This window comes from Odontesthes bonariensis, chromosome 15, assembly GCF_027942865.1.
Source record: "Odontesthes bonariensis isolate fOdoBon6 chromosome 15, fOdoBon6.hap1, whole genome shotgun sequence".
Lineage (NCBI taxonomy): Eukaryota > Metazoa > Chordata > Actinopteri > Atheriniformes > Atherinopsidae > Odontesthes > Odontesthes bonariensis.
In genome coordinates, this window is record NC_134520.1 from 30,200,670 (window position 1) to 30,220,875 (window position 20,206).

Sequence of the window (20,206 nt, forward strand, 5' to 3'; positions counted from 1 at the left end):
GGTTGTGCTTAAGATTATTTATCCCTTTGAAATCACAAGACTTCTTGTTTAAACATGATATTTGATCCATCAATTAAGAGTGAAGACAAGGCATAACTTGCCCCTCGCCTTCATCAACTGCACTTCAATATGTTCTTGCAGGTTTGGTTTTAAAGTCTTAAGAAAAGGAAAATATATTTGAAGAAAAATTATTAATTTTGCAATTATTATGATCAAAATCATAATGAATTCCTGCACAGATTTAACATAATCCCACACTTAAATTTGACTTTGAAGATTTGGAGTAAACAAAATTTTGTCTCGTAATCAAATTCTAATTCATTGCAACCTTTATCAAAATATCCTATAGGTGAATAGAAAGATGTTGGCAAGACACATTCACACACACATTCTGTTTTTCCACAGTCCATTCAGAGGGCTCGCGCATATCCCTGGGGGCTGAAAAGGCACGCGGGATTTGAAGTCCTCCACTTCTAAGTGCTTCACACCATTTCTAAAGTTTTTCTCTTATGAAAGTAACACGCGCAGCACTGGTGAGCAAACGCACCTGGTGCATGAACATCATACATATGGGCAACATGGGGGGCTGCTGGGACAACTCATCTAAAAACTAAAACGTTTATTTAATTTCTTGGCATTTCTGCCTTTTCACCCTTTAATTAGTTTCTATTATTTACTTGCTGTTTTTTTCTTTTAGCAACAGCGAGTATCAATTTGATGAAAACGCTGAAAGCCACACCTTTTGAGCTTGCATTTCTGAATGTGTCATATTCTAAAATAGGACACCCCCGCCTTCCCCCTGCCCGTTTAATGTGCGAGCGGAGTTGTTGGTCAACAGTTGGGTCGGGGGGCCAGGCAGAAGGAGGGAGGCCGGGAACAATGGACTGTGCTGTTGTGTGCTAGAGTCGGTGGAGGGAGAGAGTCAGGCTGATGACAGAGTGAAAGAGGTTAGTGTCTATGCTGGGAAATGAGACCAGAGCATGGGGGGTGGGGGGGGGGGGGGGGGGGTCCTGTGTCTGTTGGCTTGTTAATGATGATTCAGTCCCATCAGCTCAACAGCCTTCTCTATCAAAGAATCTCCAAATGCCGACGAACCACCTCCAGCACAGCGATGCCACCAGACAACAGATTTGTGAGAGTAAAATTGCAAGTTAAATCTGTTTTCTAACGAAAACAGATGTCGTTGGATCACTTCTTTGCTCTGACACGAAGTATTGCTGAAGTCTGCCCCATGTTGCAGATAAATACATCACTGATTCTCAATCCTACATTGCATTTATAAAATCATTAATTTATATATATTTGGTTTCTCAACAGCAAATAAACAAAAACGTGTCTGACACATAGCTATATCGGTATAAACGAGTTTTATTTCACAGTGAAAGAACGAAAATCCATTTTCTTGACAGTAAAAATGGGTTACAGCATGCAGGCCCTGTCCTCTTTGCAAAGTCGTTGGTAACGTAACAATTCATCTAAAGACGCAAATTCCACATGGACAGAAATTGAGAGCTCGGTTTCAAAATCGTCCTCATTCAACAAGTGAAGTTGGCAAAAATTAAAGTTGTGGCCGGATGAGCTATAGGGCGCCTCTGTCAACTTGATAGAAAAATGCAACGGGCATGTGTTTTAAAGAAGAAACGCCAGTAACTGCAGCAGCGATGGCCCCTTTTTTATTTCTCCATGACACATCCCAACCGTCCACTTTTCCTGTCCTCTCCCCGCGCCTCAGACGGCCCTGCATGGGTGGCAGTCAGCCCGGAAACCCGATGATCCTGCAGCAACGCTGCCCTGGCTCATGTCTAAAGATCATCACTTCATGCAATCAAGTCTCCGTATAGGCTGCATTACGTTGTTGGGTTTTCTTTTAGCATACTTCATATCAGCTTTCTGTGATTTAAAACTGCACATTTCACCGATATTTACAGTGTTTGCAGGCAAACCGCATAAAAAAGAAGTTGTTGGAATAACTTCAGCTGATTGTACAGACTTTATCGCCCCCCCCCCCCCCCCCCCCCCCCCCCCCCCCCACCCCCACCCCCACCTTTGTCCCTCACAACAAGTTCCACATTTCCGGGCAACAAAGGACCAGCAGACCATTCAACACACTCACTTCTAGCTGCAAGACAGAGCGCAGATGCAAAGTCACCTGTTGCTTCAAGCTGTCTGCTCGAGATTTAGAGACGAAGATATCCTTCAAAGCACACGATTAAATAAAAATATTTAAAAGCCAGACTTCCCTGTATGCTCTGTTTTATTTTCAACATTGTCTCCTTTTTTTTCCAGTGACAATATAGCTCAAGAGGTAAACTCCTGACTTGTATCTGCATTGTCCTCCTCCCCACAGTAGCCAGCAGACTCAGCAGCCAGAACAGCCAGCCAAGCGTTTGACGTTATTAAATAATAAAGAGATGCTGAACTGGCTTCATTGTTGTGAAAGAAAAAAGGCCAATTAGCGTGCCGTGATACTATCATTATGGCTGTATTAACTCGAATTTGTTATAAGACAATGTGCACACTGACACTTGCGTTTTGTTGACTATAGGGGGAACTTATTTGCATGAGGAAATCAATTAATGTAGCTACCCCTAAATGAAATGACTTGGAGTCTTGGTCATTCAGTGGCGACGACATGAAATTAAAATAGAAAGAGGTACAAAGGGTGTGATTTAAAACTGAATTATACTATATAATAGGCAGGCTATAAGTTACGTCACTTTAGTTGTAAATAAAAAATAATTTTACTCAAAGTACTCTTGTGTAATGAGCCCAACTTCCTTTTTTTTTTAGTGAATGTGTTATTATGGTCGCGCTCAGACCGGTGCAAATACATCAAGCCTTATACTGTTGTTTGTCCCCTCTTCCCATTAAAAAAAGTCCTTTCATGCCCTTCATTTCTTTGCCTCTCGTTTTACTCCAGGCCTATGTAAGGTAATCTCTCCAAAACAGGGATAAGTAGAACACAACCTTAATCAATAACTTGATTAGAACCGGAGGATTCAAATCAAACCTGAAGCACTTGACATGACTTTCAGGACATCTGAGAGCCCAGTTTACCTGAGACAAAAGGTAAAAGATTTCTGGTGGGAACCAAAATTGGAAACGAGATCAACAAAGTGCCTAAAAATGTGATGTTTCACGCAGTCACATAGAAACACGAGTTTTGAAACTGTCAACTGGAGCAATTATCAGGCATGGCACATGATGGGCAGCTGGTGATGGCTGCCACAGTGCGCTCAAAAAAAGAAAGAAAGGAAGGATAAGTAACACTCAACTGATATGTTAAAGTAAAAGTTTAGAAACAATCGAGTAAAAAGTGTGGGCTGCACAATCGTGTAGGCAGGGAGGGCTGATTGCAAGTGCTGCCTAAGTATATCATTATAGCCCAGTGAGTTTTAGACGGATTTTCTTTTCTTATTAGTGAAGTAGCATTCACTGAAATGCTCTAATGGAGCCCAATTAAAAATGGAAAACTTAATAAACTGGATATATGTATTGATACAACTCTCACTGAGTCCAGCTATAAGCTACAGTTACAGTAAAAACAGACAAAAATGGTTGTTTCCTCTCCGCGAGTCACGATCCGCTGCAAACTGCGCATTCCTTTAATGATGGCGCTCTATAAAGCTGTCAGCATCAATGAGCAGAAATGATAAACGGAGCTTGAGCTGCTGGTGACGTGGAGGGGGAGGAAAGAGGGGACAAAGTGGGAGAGGAAGATGAGGAAGGAGGTGGGGGTGTCGCAGAGGCCTCGAGCCTCTGAGAATGCAGGCCGAGCCGAGAGCAGCGCGAGGCTGATGGCATGCTGGTCTGTGTCAGTGTGTGGTCCTATTCAATGGAAGTAAGGTGTGTGTCTATGTGTGTGCGTGTCAGTTAGAGAGAGAGAGAAAGAGAGAGAGAACCCACTCCACACACGCACGTGTGCGCGCACACCAACACACACCACCCGCTTCCCTTCCCTGCACCTGCGCTAGATCAGCAGGCTACTGGCTGCCATTCAGTCCCTCTACGCTCCAAACTCTCGGTCTCTCTCTCTCTCTCTCTCTCACACACACACACACACACACACACGCACACACACACACACACACGCGCGCGCGCGCGCAGCTGAAACACACGGCAGCTCTCTGCTCTGACAGTTTTGCTATTCAACCGTTCTGTGATGAACGCAGGGATGTCAGGCAGCCTGAAAAAACACTTCAGGGCTGTAGGATAACGAACAAAAGAAAAACACAAGTAATGCGTGTTTGATTATTTTTAGAAGTTCTCAGTTTGATTTAGTTCGAGCCATCAAGATGCACTTAAGAGAGTCCGACTTCAACAACCGTCCACACAGGGTGGGACACAGAAACGCGCGGTTAAATATAGTTTTAGGCCCAAAGCTGCGTTTCTCTGATCAGATCTGTTTAAATAGAGGACGGATACTAAACACTTGTCTGATCTTGTTCTCATACATTGTTAAAATCTATTTTCAGAGAGCGAAAAAGCGTTAAAGACACGCAGGTTTAGAAGACATCGCGTGGAGTTTTTGCGTGGTAAGGAACACACATCACTGGAGACCAGTGGACCGTTTCATGTGTGGGTGACGTCATGCCCCCCCCCTCCTCCTTATCGTCCGCAACGTGGTGAAAAAGGAAAGTGGCTCTCGTGGGATTACAGGCCACTAAAGTTGTATTGTTTGCGTGTGTGCACGCGCGCGTGAGTAGGGGGGTCATTTGACCTAATTTTAAAAATCTTTTAATCTCAACAACAAACACAGAGCATATAGGATTTGGAAAAGAGCCAGTGGCCTATAAACAATACACCGATAGTTCTCACTGTCCAGCCTATTAGAATTGGATCTTCATTTTTACTCATTCTAGTTTTTTGGAGCAAGCTTCGTGGCTTGTTTCTTGTTTTAAATGCATCATCACCTGCAGTTACTGAACACAACCCTTCAGTAAAATGGATTGGATGCTTTATTCTAAGAGATAACCTGCGTTTTGTTGCCTGCAGCGAAGAAAAACACACGAACACCTTAATAATGAAGCAGGACTATGTTGTTACAGAAGCACACTACACGCCGGGTTATCATAGATAACATCTGGAAGCTTTTTTTTTCTTCTTTTTATCCGGGGACTAAAGAAGAGAAAGGGGGGGTGGGGGTAAAATGTGGCGCTCGCTTACCACCTGTTGCAGGCTAAATATCCTCGAGCTGCGGCCGCCAGACTCTGCACGCCAGGAACAGAAGGGTAGATGGGTGGATGAACGGGTGGATGGGTAAATGGGTGGATGGATGACAGGATGGAGGGGAAGAACACCTTGACCGGGCCTCCCAGCTTTCACACAGACAAACCAGGCTGGAAACGAAACTCCGTTGAAACTCTCTGCTTCCAGCCTTTTCTTTAGCTTGATGAATAAAGTTGAAACATCTGAGGCTTGATGCGCGGATCTTAACTCAGTGAGAGGCACTGGAAGTGTCACAATGGATTCTGTCCACGTCCCCCACATTAACACCTGAGCTGTAACCTTTTCGACACTTGATTCCTTGTATCACCTGTATCAGCGCAGTGCTGCCCGCGCAGCGTCTTTATTTAATGTTTGGACAGTAGCGCCACCGAGTTTAACGCGCCCCGCAGATTAAATCAGATTTTAGAAAGCAAAGGGGCTAGATGCAGGCTAATATTTCATTTGGATAGAATCTTCACCATGTTATAGTTTGTGACTGTTTGGGCCCACTCCCGCGGAAGGAGATCATTCATAGATAATTCATAGTTATTATTATAATCCTTATTTTTAAATGGATTTAGATTTTAAATCGTATAAAATGTTCAAACTTTGATTATAGTTAATAAATAATCACTTTCAAATAAATATTTAAATGCAACATGCTGATAAAATGGCATCCATATAACTAAGTGTTCAAACACTTTGGCTCAGGGTTTGTTTTCACTTTTAAAAGCTGGTTGCGTTAACATGAACTCCTTTCCAACAGGTCTCATGATAAGCCTAAAAAAAATAGAGGTTGATCATCAAATATATCAAGTAGTATACTCTCTCCGTTCAAAAGGCTTTTTTCATTACATCAAAGGTGCAGCGCTCAGCCGGGAAAAATAATCATTTCGCAGGGCCTCCGGGCCTGCAGGGGTCCGGCGTTCATGGAAATAGAAAGAGGGAATTTAACGCGTCTGCTCCGACCTTTTAGAAACAAATTGTTTATCACCACCGTTCTCGGCTATTACAAGCAATTCGGCTGCTCGGATCAATAATTAATGGGGAAACCAACGATCCCTTGACCTCTTGAAGGTCCGCCTGAGAAAGAGAGAGAGAGATGGGGGGGGGGGGGGGGGGGGGGGGGGGGGGGGGGGGGGGGAGAGAGGGGTGGGGGGGGGGGGGGGGGGACGGGGGGGGGACGGAAAAGGACAAGTGGACGGAATAAATACCGAGGGGCCTCTTCAAATATTCATCTGCCGCTCCCCGGGACCAAGCCTGCAAAACACAACGGCCCTAATCTACCTCGCTGCACACACACACACACATCTGCACACACACACTCAGTCAGGCAGGCAGTCAGACGTACTCCCCCCAGATTTAAAACCGTTAGTTAAATTCAGGGCGAGCTGTTAGCTCATCATAAGGATTATTATTATGAGAGGGGGAAATCAGCCTGCTTGGCAGAAAGATGCATGGGAAGATTTTTTTTGGAACGGTTCTGTGTTTTTATTAAAGGCAGGGGGTGGTGCTGGTGCGCAGCGACAGTCACCGGAGAGCTTGAACCATGAGAAGCGGGGTTAACGGGAAACAGCAGGGCCCGTTTGATTAAACGTTAAATTAAAATGTCCACACTCGAGAATCTGTGTGGAGTTATTACAGCACAGAGGGGAAAAAAAAAAAAAGCTTCCACGCTGGTTCCTTTTCAAGTGAGCTCACCTTCTATTGGCAGCTATTGGACATTTTTAGCCTATTAAGACAACTCTGGGAAAAGCATAGAGAGATTTCAAAATGAGCCCACGTTATTGTAAGATACAACCAGACAGCACGAGACAATGGTACAGCACAAAACAAGGCTCGAGCTCAAAGTTCGGGCTGCTGTAAGTTTAAACATCGGGGAATGCTGTTGCATGGTGTCATTGCAAAAATACAATCTCTGGTCGGATTACAGAAGTGTGAAATAATAACTGATTGTTGCCTAGAGGCAGGCGCCGTCAGACCCCTCCATTAGTCCTGTGTCCCATTCAAAAGAAGGCCAAAAATGAAAGTACGAAATACAAAAAAAGTCTACAATACATCTTTGATCAATAAAATAAATCATTTCGAGATGTAAATTTGGCCTTAATGACAAAACTAATTAGAAGAGGAGAAATGACAGGCTATACCTGGGGATGTTGGTGAAAAAATCTTCCCCCTTTTTTAGGAAACTTGGGCTTGATGGGGCCATCCGCAGACACTAGAAAATATAGAAACGTGGTTAACCACGACACACAAGCTCAATGAGTTGCTCAATGGTGTATGAAGCAGGCAAGTCGCCCTAAAAAATGTCATTCTTGTAAGCTCGAGTCTAATGCTTTATATTTATAAAGGTTAACTCAGATTTACAGTCATGAATTAACAGGAAAAAACAGGAAAAAGTCAACATGTGATGGCTGCCTACACATTAAAGAGTGAGAGAAACAAAAATCAAAACTCATACAATGTCAAGTATCGAAATTTCCAAAATTTATTCATTTCAAACTGCATATTGAAAAAAAAATATATACTCAGCTGAAATTAACTGTTATAAGGATGGTATTAGTTTCGGTATATATACATGGAGTGGTTGGCTTCTGCGTACAGGCCACAATTTTCAAATTACAACTACGGGAATGAAATTTGAAATAAAAACTTAAAATATCACAGTAAATATACAGAAATTGTACAAATCAATTAGAAAATAAAGAGCACAAGCGTCATACCTCGAACAGATGAAAAGTGGGAGACGGAAATATAAATTAACAACCTATATTTTAAGAAAAAGTGTCTCACTTTTTAAAAAAAAAAATTAAAATGTTTAGTAATATTGACCTTAAATGAAAAAAAAAAAAAAACAGTGTTACCTGTGTCTTATGTCCCTTTTCATTCCAATGTTTGCAGTAATTAAGGAGCATAACTGATCGCTCCCTTGATTCCAGTACTGCCATTTATTTACTTTCAATATTTTGTGCAGTACTGGCTTTGTAAAAAAGAAAAGATGCAACCTCTTGCAGTTTAACAAACAATTTCATCTGATTGTAATGTTTCTTTGATAAATACTGTACAAAAGGTGATTGCAATAATAAAACATTTGATTGCGACTCCCACTTTCTAGTCCTCCAAACTTCGTCCACCAGTGAAGAGGGAATCTCCTACCGTTCCTCTACAGCTTCCTTAGAATAAAATGAAAGAAAAAGAAAAGAGTCGTGTGTCCTTTTTTTTCCCTCGAGACTTCTATACAACTTTTCCCACCCCGAAATTTTTCTGTACAAAAATAGTCCAACGTTAAGTAGTCCACAGTTTCTCTTATAAAAGTTTTTTTTTTCTTTTCTCTCTGTTTTGTGTCTCTTACATGTGTGTTAATGGCAGCGTGCCGTTGATCGTCGTCCCGGGCACGGTGCTCTGGTAGTGCCCGGACATGTGTAGCCTGGTCTGGGCGGTCTGCTCACTAACCTCCGCCCCTGGCAGGTACATGCTGATCATGTCCCTCAGATCTCCGCTTTGGCAGCCCGGGGCGGCCCGGTGGGACGATGAGGTGACGACGGGAGGGCTGGAGCTGCTGGACTCGGACTTCACCACCGAGGAGGGCCCCATGGAGCCCAGGGCGGTCATGCCCGGCGTGGTTTGCTGGGAATAGGACATGGAGTATGTCGGGGAGCCGTTCATGTAGCTCTGGGAGCTGGTCATGGAGTTGTACTGCAGAGCGCTCATGTCGTAGCGGTGCATGGACTGCATCTGGCTCGGGTTGTGTGCGTTCAGGCCCGGATGCTGGTAGCTCAGCTGGTCCTGCATCATCCCGTAGCCCCCGTTGGTCCAGCCGTTCATGTGCGCCGCATAGCTGTCCATCCTCTGGTTCACCCCACCGCCCAGTCCGCCCCCCACGCCAACACCGACCCCAGCGCCCATTCCGTTTCCTCCCGGAGCCAGCAGACCTCCGGGCAAGGTGTACTTGTCCTTCTTCATGAGGGTCTTGGTTTTCCGTCGGGGCCGGTATTTGTAATCCGGATGCTCCTTCATGTGTAGGGCCCTCAGCCGCTTTGCTTCGTCGATGAAAGGTCTTTTCTCGCTCTCCGACAGAAGTTTCCACTCAGCGCCCAACCTCTTGCTTATCTCCGAGTTGTGCATTTTGGGATTTTCTTGAGCCATCTTCCTCCTCTGGCCTCGGGACCACACCATGAACGCGTTCATGGGTCTCTTGACCCGCTCCGGACTGTTTTTCTGGTTGGGGCCGTTGCCGGACGTGTTAGTGTTGCCCGTGCCCCCAGTGTTGGTCTGGGGAGCAGGGGGCTTCAGTTCAGTTTCCATCATGTTATACATCAGGAACAGCTTTTAGTTGGAGCTCCAGAGCAGACGAAAAGAAAAAACAGAGACAAACTCCACAAGCCCGAGACAGAAGAGTGAGGAGCTCAGGACTGCTGCTAAAAGTTACCTGTCGATTTTCTCTGCAACTTTTCTCTGGACAAAAACAAGCATCAAGCCGCGTCTTCACACACTCTCCCTCTCTCTCTTCCTCTCACCGAGTGTGTCAGACTATGTGTGTGAGTGTGTGTGACAGAGAGCCTTTTCCCAATAGGTCCCTGCTATGTTGTGTCCACAAAACTTCTCCCGTCTCGTCTCCGAAAAAGCATCAACAAACTGTACTTTTTCGCCTCTGTCCGCCTGAGCCTTGACAACTCCAGATACTTTTTGAACAAGTTAATAGACAACCATTCATGTGACGGGGCTGTCAGCGAATAAATGGCTTCGACCTGGCCAATCAGAGGAGGCCTTCTCCACTGACACACCAATGGGAGACCACAATTAGCATAAATGGGCGGGGTGTGCCTGCCCCGACACACACAGGCATACACTCACACTCAGGCTGCCCACATGAGCCAATGCAAAGTACATATTTACTATTTCCAGGATTACGCTTTTTTTTTTTCTTGGACCATTTATATACAGTAGCACATTATTATTTTCCATCTTTATGAGGAAGAAGAATGTTACCCAGAGACTCATTGCATGTTTCGGCAAATTAGACAGTGTTGTCTCAGAAACTTTAGACCCGAATAGGGCAAAACATGTTTCCTGAGGAGTAGAAAATGTGCCAAAATATCTGGTTACCGGAGCAATTCTGACATCCTTTTTCTCTACTAAAAGTCCAATTCAAATGGCGAATACAATATCAAATGGGAAACGTGCACATCATTAACTGAGAGCAAAAGTCATTAAAAAAAATGTTCGTGTAATTTCAACTGTTGACATTAATGGTGTGCTATCATCTGTTCTCCAAGGTGGAAACTACACTGCTCGTCACGGCCCGTGTCACTGCTGTTGTTCAAAATCAAAAAGTCACTAATTCCCCCACTTAGAGGCCCAATAACACAACAACACTTAAATAAACTTTGTTACTTAACTCAAAGCATTGAATGGCCGTGCTGTGTGTGAATGTGTGCGTGAAAAGGGGGGGAAGCCACGGCTGGTTTTTAGCGTTGAAAGGGGGAAAGGTAATCCAAGATGTTTCCCCCAGTCCTTTTGTTTAGTGAAGTTGAATGCCAACACACAGAAGGCAGACGGGCTCATCTCAGCACAAATAAGCGGTTTTTGTTTGGGATGTTGTCGCTACATCTGTCCGGACAAAGACCCGACTCCACTCCACTTCCACTGCCAGTGCTGCTGTTGTTGTTAGGGCTTTGTAGTGGGGTGGGACAGGCCTTACCGGGGACACGAGGGGAGGAGGGGGGAAAAAAGGTGAGGGCATATTTTAAGATAAAGTGTGTTCGTACAAAAGACGCAGCTCATTCATATAAGCCCCAACAAGCGTGTCAGCCAATTAGTGTGAATGAAAAGCGGCCTCTACCTGCTTCACTCAGTTCTGGATCAAACCGACCAGGCTGCGATTATTGAGAAATAACTGGGATCACATATGCTCACGCTGTACAACTAAGTCATTCACTCCTGTGATCTAAATGGAAAATGACTAAAGTTTTTAGAGGCTGGATTTGTTGGCGACACTTGTTTATCGTTTTATCCTGAATCTCCATCTCAGACCAAACCGCGCTGCTGTGTGACACCAGTGCCGCCTACTGGAGAGAAGGCGAACTACAAGCCAATCCAAAACGGGGTTCTCTCAAAGTACAGAGAAGTAACGGCGAATCACTCCTTTTAGAAGTCCAGGTCAACACATAAGAGATGCCGAAACGCACTCAAATTGATATTTATCCCACAACAACAGTCCATGTTAATTCCACAACTCTGCCATCAGATCTGCTACTTGTCTGGCTCTGCCAGTCAGACAGTCCCAATAATTAGAAATAGATCAAGTACACACACCTGAAATAATTTAATTTATATTTTTGTTTCCAGATTAAATCATAATTGAAATTGAATAGATCAAGCCTTATTATTTTGTTTGAGTCATTTGATAATAAATGGAGGAGCAGAGCCCCAGTGCTCTCATTATGCCGGCCCCGGCAACCTTATAAGATTCATCTTGTGCTTAATAGGCTGCGAGAAGCGACACATGCAGCTCGGTCCATTATAATGCAAGGTTGAAATGGGCCGCTCGGCTGCTATCTGCATCTGAGTGTGTTCCCCGCTACCTCTAATCTGCTTATGATAATAAAGGAACAGCGGGGCCCTGCAGCTCTCTGAAAGCAGGCCCCAGCCAGCCGGGAATGGCCCTGCATCCACAATCATCCTGAATTAAAACCGTTGTTTGACAAAAACCAGGAGAAACTAGTGGGGCGGCTCCCTGAGACCACTTGTAAGCCCCCCCGCTACACCAGGTTGGGATGTATCCTGCAAATACAACGAGCGGCATGCTGTGATGCCAAAATACTGTTGTATGGCTGCACAAATTTAGGCGATGGGATCTCTGCAAAACATGGCAGAAAAAAAGTGAAAGAAAAATTTCCATAATTTGCTGTGACTTTAAAAAAAAATATTTTCTTGTATCAGACACGCGGGGATGGAGTTCGTCTGTGAACCCCCAACGTAAAACCATCTGAAATACATTTTTTTGTAGCTTTTAAAAAAAAATATCTGATGATGTCATTTAATCTTAACAAAACTCACACATGCCCAAATCCAAACAAGGAGTATTCATATGATACTTTGTTAAAATAAAACAAAACATTAATGATTTACGGCCTTGAAGACAGACAGATTTCAGGCAATACACTTGTATTTTCTTCCACTAGGGGCCGTACCACGGGCACATAAAATACTTTATCAAAACATTTAGAAGTCAGTCTTGATCATTTATGTAGGAAACAGGGACAATTGTCGCCAAAATTAATAGAAGAGTGTCTTCAAAATATGCATTTAAATATGCACAAGTTGTCATTTCGATTTAAATAAAAATATTTAGCAAATTTAGTGACGCTCAAGTGAAATCAGTTACCTTCGTTAAATCAATTAAGTATAATTCAACACGGAAGTTCGTGAGAAATTCTATGACTTGGTGATGGAATGAAAGCCGAGAAAGCAAAAAAATTAAATGTAATCATGAATTCACGGCGGCATAAAATACAAACAGAGCAATAAAAAGCGCAGAGTAATATAAGTCTGTAATATAGGTCTGATTTGTTCGTGAAATCCTGTATTGGGATTGTTATCATTAAAGGGAAACACGAAAAGAGGAAAAAGTCAATTAAATGCGCAAAAATGTGCCTAAAAACCTAACCTGGAACTTAAACATGACACATTTTCTATGTTCTGTCTGCATGAAAGATCCCCGTGATGGGGAAAAATCAAACCGGCCAACAACAACTCCACAGTCAGTCAGGCTCTTGATGCCATGCGGTGTCATTCCTCAACACCGCTGGGTTTACACACACACACACACACACACACACACACACACACACACACACACACACACACACACACACACACACACACCGACTCAAACACACACTTACATACACACCAACACACACACACACCGACTTTTCCTCTCCACCGCACTCCAACTTACTGCCAGTTTGGGAGTTGTCCTCCTCTCGTCTTGATTGGCAGAAATTAAACAAGATGCCATTTCGTTCAACCTCCTGCATGTCCTCCTCTCGTTTCAACCGATGAGGCAGTCTCAGTCAGTCCGGGGCAGAGCCCCTGCCGCCGGCACCCATCCCGCACCCTCCGCATGCTACCACCCTCCATAGTCCGGTAGTCCACGCAGTTTTGATGCCGAAGTCGATGTGTTGTAGTCGGCGTGCAGTCCCGCGCAGCCCCGCTCTCAGTCTGGAGCTCCGCTGTCTTCTCTCCGCTCGCCCTGCAACAAGAAAAGCCGTTTATGGCGACACACAATGTGAAAAGGGGGCCGATTTAAAAAGGAGAAGAATGCAAGCAAGAACAACAAAAGTCAGTTATAGCAAAGTCTATGCCTCTCCTATCTTCCACCCCCTAGCTTAGCCCACATAATGAGCAGGAAAAAGCTTTATATTTTGTTCACTGGGTATTCACAGATAATTTGAAGCCATTGTTTCTGCCACAGATGGTTCTTTTTAATACAATAACGGTGCTCTTTGTGAATAGCGAGCCCACAATAAAAATCTAAAGCGTCCTCCTGAATAACCATTTTGTTCTCTCTTGTATAGGCCGAACAAAAGCGCCAGTGAGGTAATGGCCTGCCTTATTGAAAGCCTCAGAATGGGGATTTGATAAAGATTTTTTTCGCTCCTTTTTCTTTTTGCAAAGTACACGGCAATGTCAAAGAGGAACTGACACGGGATGAAAAGCAAAAAGGCAAGGGAAAAGTGCCTGCCACTGCAAGCTGCAAGACTGATTACTATTATTTTTATTATTATTATTATTATTATCATTATCATTAGTAGTGGTTAACTTTGTAAAAAAGTCAGTTTTTAGGAGGTTGTTTTGGGGGACTGAAGGAGAGCAGGTCAGGTGCAGGCATGTTACAGATTTCACAATAGAGCTTAAATCCAGAATACATTAGCCTCCAGAGGTCTGCTGTGGATTGAGCACACTCATAATTTTGCATAGGGTGTGTCAAGTTGTATTCCATAGAATTAAGTATTCAGTGTGCATATCCAGGGACTTGCAGAAACCTCCTGTTTCTAATTCTACCCTTCTCACTACAATCGCCTAGAATGTATTGCCTGCCCCTAAAGCACCGATAAGGCACTGTGAAATGTCATAAATGCATGGATGTTAATGGGGGAAATTGAGGATGACTAATGTAACCTGCGAAGGTTGAGATGCACGCCTGTAGGTGTGAGCAGTCAACATGTAATAGTTGCTCCAGGATAGATCCTGCAGCCATGTACAAGCCACCTTATTCTGCCCACGGTTGATGTAATTTGTAATTAACTCATGGCTAATCAATAAAGCATTTAACAGAGGCACAATGGACTCACAGGGGATGATCCCAAGCCAAACATATTGGATGTTACTGATCGTTACAAGGTGGGGACACCCTGTCTATCACAAGGATGGAGGGTGGAAGGCAGCGGGGGGAGATAGGGGCACTAGATGAAGGGATGAGGGGTGAGGATGAGAGGGATGAATAGCAGGAAGGGAGAGCGGGGATAAAAACAGGAATAATGGAGGATAGAAAAGGTTAGGAGAGGAGAAGAACCCGTTTTAAAAAGGTCTGACATGGAGCCACACACTCACAACCTGTTCTCCCGCAGCCATTATCCCTCAGCATCAACTTAAAAGGAAACATATACTCGTCAGATCACACTCAGTGGATCCAGAAGGAGGCCGAATATCCTGTACAGATATTTGTTGGGATTGTTTACTGAAATGGTTCATTTTTACAGGAAAAATGCCAGCAGGCACAAAAATGCCAGGACAGGATCTCCTCATCACTGAACTTACAGCAGAATTACATCTAACCTGAAGCGTCCGGGGACAGAGTTATTAACAGGTGAACTCTGGAGGTGCAATGCAGAAATGTGGCAAGAGCTAAGGTCAGACAGACATTTGAAGTGAGAGTTAGGAAAGAAACACAACAGAGGAAGATTCAAAGAGGAGAACGAGAACGACAGACACAGATAGAGGGAGGATCAGTGCTCTCCATGTGAATAGGCTTAGCAGTAGCAAAATATGACTCTTTTGCTTTATCTGATCAATCTGTGCCATACAATTTAAATCACAGTCATATTAGAGGGCTGGAGTAATTTTAATCAGAAAATGCTCCACAGAGGCAGGCGAATGTGATAGCACGTCTGAAAAACCAGAGAGGGAGGAAGAGAAAGTCCACTGGCACCATGAGAGCCTTTAGAAAGGCCAACATGATCACTGAATGCTAATGTGCTTTGCACTGAAGCCGTCTATTGACACACACTCACACAGCAAACGTTCTCTCACACATTTATGTTCTTAGAGACAAGCACGCAATTGCATATTAAGCATACATGCTCACGTTTCCATATGCATGAGAGTACACACGTTTTCAGCGTCTGTTTTGTGTGTTTTTTGCAGCTCGGCCTGATGGGAGAATCACAGTGGGCTTTCCTCCTTTTGTGTGTCTGCACAGCATTGTGTGTGAGTGTGATGCAGATGCACATTGACACAGTATTCAGTGAAGAGGGGCCCTGGCTGAAGAAGATGCAGCCAGTCAACTGTCAATCATGTCACACGCACAAACATTATCACACACATACAAATACCCAGGAATTAGCACTCATATGCTCTTCCTTGAGCGGAGATTGTTGAGGAGCTGTTTTCAGGTTTAGCCAAGGTTCTTGACATTACCTAAAAAATGTCCAATATTATTATGTCCGAGTCTGCTTTTAAAGCCACGCTTTCTCACCGGCGTGCATCCAACCGATATAGACCTTTTTAAAATGAAAAGTTAACTGGATTACCTCATCTGCAAACGGAGAATTAGTAGATACTGTGAATGCTGGTATTGACACTAACCTAAAAGATATAAATGATCAACTATTGTTCTACATTTATTTTTATTTCACTTGCAAGCAAAATTAATCTTCAAAATAAATTCAAGCATGTGCATATCAGAAAAAATAAAGTATGAAAAACATACTTATGAAGATCAAACCTAAAGAAAAATAAAACTTCAGAATATCAATTTGTTAGCCATTACAGGTCAGAAAATTCAATATATTACCAGATTTTATCATATGCAGTCCTGTAATCTCATGATGAATAGTGGGTTCAAACCTGCTTAAAAGCATAATTCTGATGTAAAACAAAGGTCCTCTGAGGCCCTTGTACATTTAGATTTCACGTGAAAACAAAATTATGCGTTTTCATCATCTCGGAATTTTTTTCATGTCCGACTTTGGCCCAACTACATCAAGAGAAATAAAGCAAGTAAAAAAACAGACACAATCTAATGCTAAATGTTAAAGCTAAATGTCAATTTCTAAATTATGCCAGCTAAAACAAGGCAGGCAGTGGGTGCCACATTACAGTGTCTACTCTCGCTTTGGAAATGAAAGGGAGATCACACTGCTGTTAATGATGTCAGACAACTTTGAAGGAGAAAAAAGCTCTTTCATTTTGTAGCAGTGCAAGAATGCTGGGCCTATCTTGGAAAGAAACTTCCTGTTGTGCAATCTTCAGTTGTTTTACATCAATGAAATACATCAGCTCTTCTTTACAATGACATCTTAAAGTGAATACTTTACAGAAGCTGCCCGTGACGGTCCCCCTTCTCTAGATGATGTAGTGCACAGTTCTGATGTGGCTTTCAAGTTTAACTTTGGCTAGAGAACTTTTCAAACATATTTAAAAACGCTAGTGTGGACATAAATGTGCTGTTGTTAATAGCATTTTTAAATTTATCTGCTTTAATATGGACATGGTCACACTTTGAGAAGTGCAGGACAGAAGCTGGAAAGTTGAGGATTAAAGCTTTGAAGATACCAAAGTGCTGACCACCAGCAGAGTGTGGGTGGTTGGTCAGTCCTGCAGCTGTTTGTTCAGGAGGCGGCAGGAGGACGAACACAGCTGTCAGATATTTGCTGAACAACACACCATACCGGCATCTCATTAATTAACAATGCAGCACAGACGGTTTAAAAAGAGCAGCACGAAAGGTTTGCCACTTTTTTAAGTCAACTGTCAGTTTGCTGCTTTAGTCCACACTGACAATCACTCATGGTCACTTGGTGACGTATTCCAAAGACTTTGGTGATCATGACTTTTTCACAATACGATGAAAAAAATTGCTTGGAAATGATCTTTTTCAGTAATTTTGTTGGCTACCTGACATTTCTGTCATGCCACCGGGAGGAAGAAATGCTAATCTATTCAAAGCATTTTGTTTATTAATAAATACCTTTATCTTTTTTTATTTGTTGTACGAAGTCTTTACATTGTTACATACAGAAAAGGAATGCCACCATCCATTTACCTGAGTGGAGAAACGTATATCCTTCCACTGCACCTGACTGATAAGACATGGTGATATGAAACAAGGGTTTCCAGACAGAAAACAAAAGCTGATGAGTGTCCAAGGAGAACAAATGAATGACCAATCAGAGCCACTGATGCAGCACTTGGTATTTTTGGAACACCCAGGCAGAGGTAATGAGGAACATGCTAAGCTGCTTTTTACTCTTCCGACTAACCATAATGCTTAACTTAACTTAACCAAGTACTTTTTATGTGTAACAAAGTTGTAGAGTAGTAGAATAAAGGAATACAAAATAAATAAAGGACAAAAAGTGAAAAATCTGAGTGTCAAGGTAAGACTGAACTCATGTCCCATCCCAGACGTGAGAGTCAGGCCTATATCCTCCTCCGTCTCTGCTTACATGGTCTGCGGTAACCCTTGATAATCCAGCACCACGGAATGACATTTTCCGGTCACTCTTTTCTATTTGATCAGTGAGTTAGTCACTTATTTTCGCAGAAGAACAACTGGCAGTATGCAGCTGTAAAGTGGTTCTGTGTGTGTCAGAAAGTGAGAGTAATGGAGTACCCTGTGTGTTAAAAACTGATGTGAAGGACCCGTGACCATGGTCAGTATGTGGCGTGCTGGTGATGCTTAGGATGATCCAATGGTCTCTACTGATTGTTCAGGGAAAAAAAAAAAAAATAAATAAAACATCCTCAGCTGGAAACAGTGTAACACATTGACAGTTCTGTATGATATCGGAAAAACTGTCCCATATGTTACTTGGCTTACGCACGAGACTCCTTTATACTTGTCGCTTGGAGATAATAAGCTGGACCAGAAAGTGGTAATGACATCTACATTAATGGGACATCAGAGTTGATTCTCCTTAAGTGGTGACCAACCAGTCAAAAGAGTGATGTTTTTTTTTTAGACGTTGTTGACAGTCAGTGGGGTTACATGGCACTGAAAGGATCGGATTATTGGCTAAATTAGAATAAGACTCAGTTGCTCCTTATTTGAGCAAGGGTAATTCTCCTTGGATATATGGCGGTGAATGAATCGGATCATAGGCACAAAGCATGTCATACTCCGATACGATAGGTGGCGCTGTACCCATTTAAACTATTGCTAATAGAGCCACTTTCGGTTGACCGCTTCAACACCAAACTCAGGTATTTGACAAAATGGCAAACGAAGAGCAAGATGAAGCTGCGTCCCTCTACATTTCGTTTGTGATGAGCTGCTTATTGCACAAAAGTGATGCTCAACGGAGCATTTTCCATCGCGGTGTTTGTTTCTTTCCGATGGCGACGACAACAACAGTAATATCGTCTCTTCCGACTTCCAGTTCACGACCCCAAGAAAAAATCTGGAGCATGCGCAGAACGCAAAGTCTAATTCACCACGTGCTTCACCGTCTACAAGCACGTTTAATTTGAATTTCAACCGAGTTATCTCGGGGTCTTAATCCGATCCGATCCAATTTCTTGTCCGATTAAGGTGTCTACATGAATTTAATAACTCAATCTTATTGTAATTTAGCCGTTAATCCGATCTTTTCAGTTGCATGTAACCCCACTGACTGTTACCTCAATTCATCCAAAACCTTTCACACTGGGTCTGATCCAAAATAGTTGTTTATGGCGGATATCAAACATTGAACGCCATGGTACAAGTCACAATTGGTGAGGCAGGCATCTAAGGGTATTATCAAATGTGCTTGTAAATATATTTTTAGCTCCAGCAAAGCTAGCAAGATGTAGAGGAACTGGTATATTGGTACCATTGCTGTTGCAGTTTCCAATACATGAACATTACACAAAGCAACAGAGTGGACGTGCTTGTTAAGTGGTGACGTCATTGTTTCCTCTCTGTACACATTGATACCCTGAAAATCGAGTTGTTAAAAATGTTCAGTTTGGAAAGTAAAAATCTCAGATTTCTGATTAATATAGAGGTGTAGACGTAGTAAAAAAAAAAAAAAAAAAAGTTTGGTTTGCAAAAATATTTGTGTTAGTGTGGTCAGGATCTAAGAAAAAAGGTAACAAACTTAAACTGACGTGGCACTCAGATTATTCACAGCTATTCCATATACAGCTGCAGGTCAACAGGGGTACGTTATCAGACAGTCATAATGCAGTTCTTATTTTCGAGACTTTGCAGATTCTGCTGTTTTTTGGCAAACACGCCTTCATCAGAGCTACACAAAAATGGTGTGAACCTCCTTTTACAGCGACTCAACGGAGTGTAGGTTATTGCACTTATTGTCTTACAATAACCAGGCACATTCCATCATGAAATCATACACCACTCTTAACCAACTAGAGGACTTTCAACATGCAGAGATCATAAAACACCAATTACAGATTTAGTTAAATGTCACTCTGTGGTATCACATATCCAAACATTTAGAGTGCAGAGTAAGATTGAAGATTAAACATGACATTAAGGCAAACTGGATAAATGACACTACATACTTAGATTATCTTGACGGTGATGAAAATGTCATTTCAGTTGATTTAGTGCCATTTTGGATGTTTTAAAAAAAAATATATATATATGTTTAAACATTTGATTGCTAAATTGCTAGATTTAATGGCTGCTTTATGGCAAACAAACCACAACTGGTGACTGATGGTGATTAGTGCTCAAGTCGGGATTTCTTCAAAAATTGATGAA

The 20,206-nt window shown here is 42.7% G+C and overlaps 2 protein-coding genes across 2 annotated transcripts in view; one reads left to right on the forward strand and one right to left on the reverse strand.

Moving 5' to 3' along the window:
- The window catches only part of dnajc19 (DnaJ (Hsp40) homolog, subfamily C, member 19), a 472,642-nt gene that overhangs the window by 326,474 nt on the left and 125,962 nt on the right, over nt 1-20,206 (forward strand). The window lies entirely within an intron of this gene.
- Nucleotides 7,679-9,912, reverse strand: sox2 (SRY-box transcription factor 2). Its single transcript, XM_075485938.1, has 2 exons — nt 8,561-9,912; nt 7,679-8,381 (listed from the first exon to the last, which is right to left on the reverse strand). Exons 1-2 carry the CDS (start codon nt 9,523-9,525, stop codon nt 8,372-8,374), a joined length of 975 nt encoding a protein of 324 aa, XP_075342053.1. The 5' UTR covers nt 9,526-9,912; the 3' UTR covers nt 7,679-8,371.

What these genes read in the sequence shown, in the direction of transcription:
- sox2 (XM_075485938.1), bottom strand. Translation starts at nt 9,525, where the DNA reads ATGTATAACATGATGGAAACTGAACTGAAGCCCCCTGCTCCCCAGACC.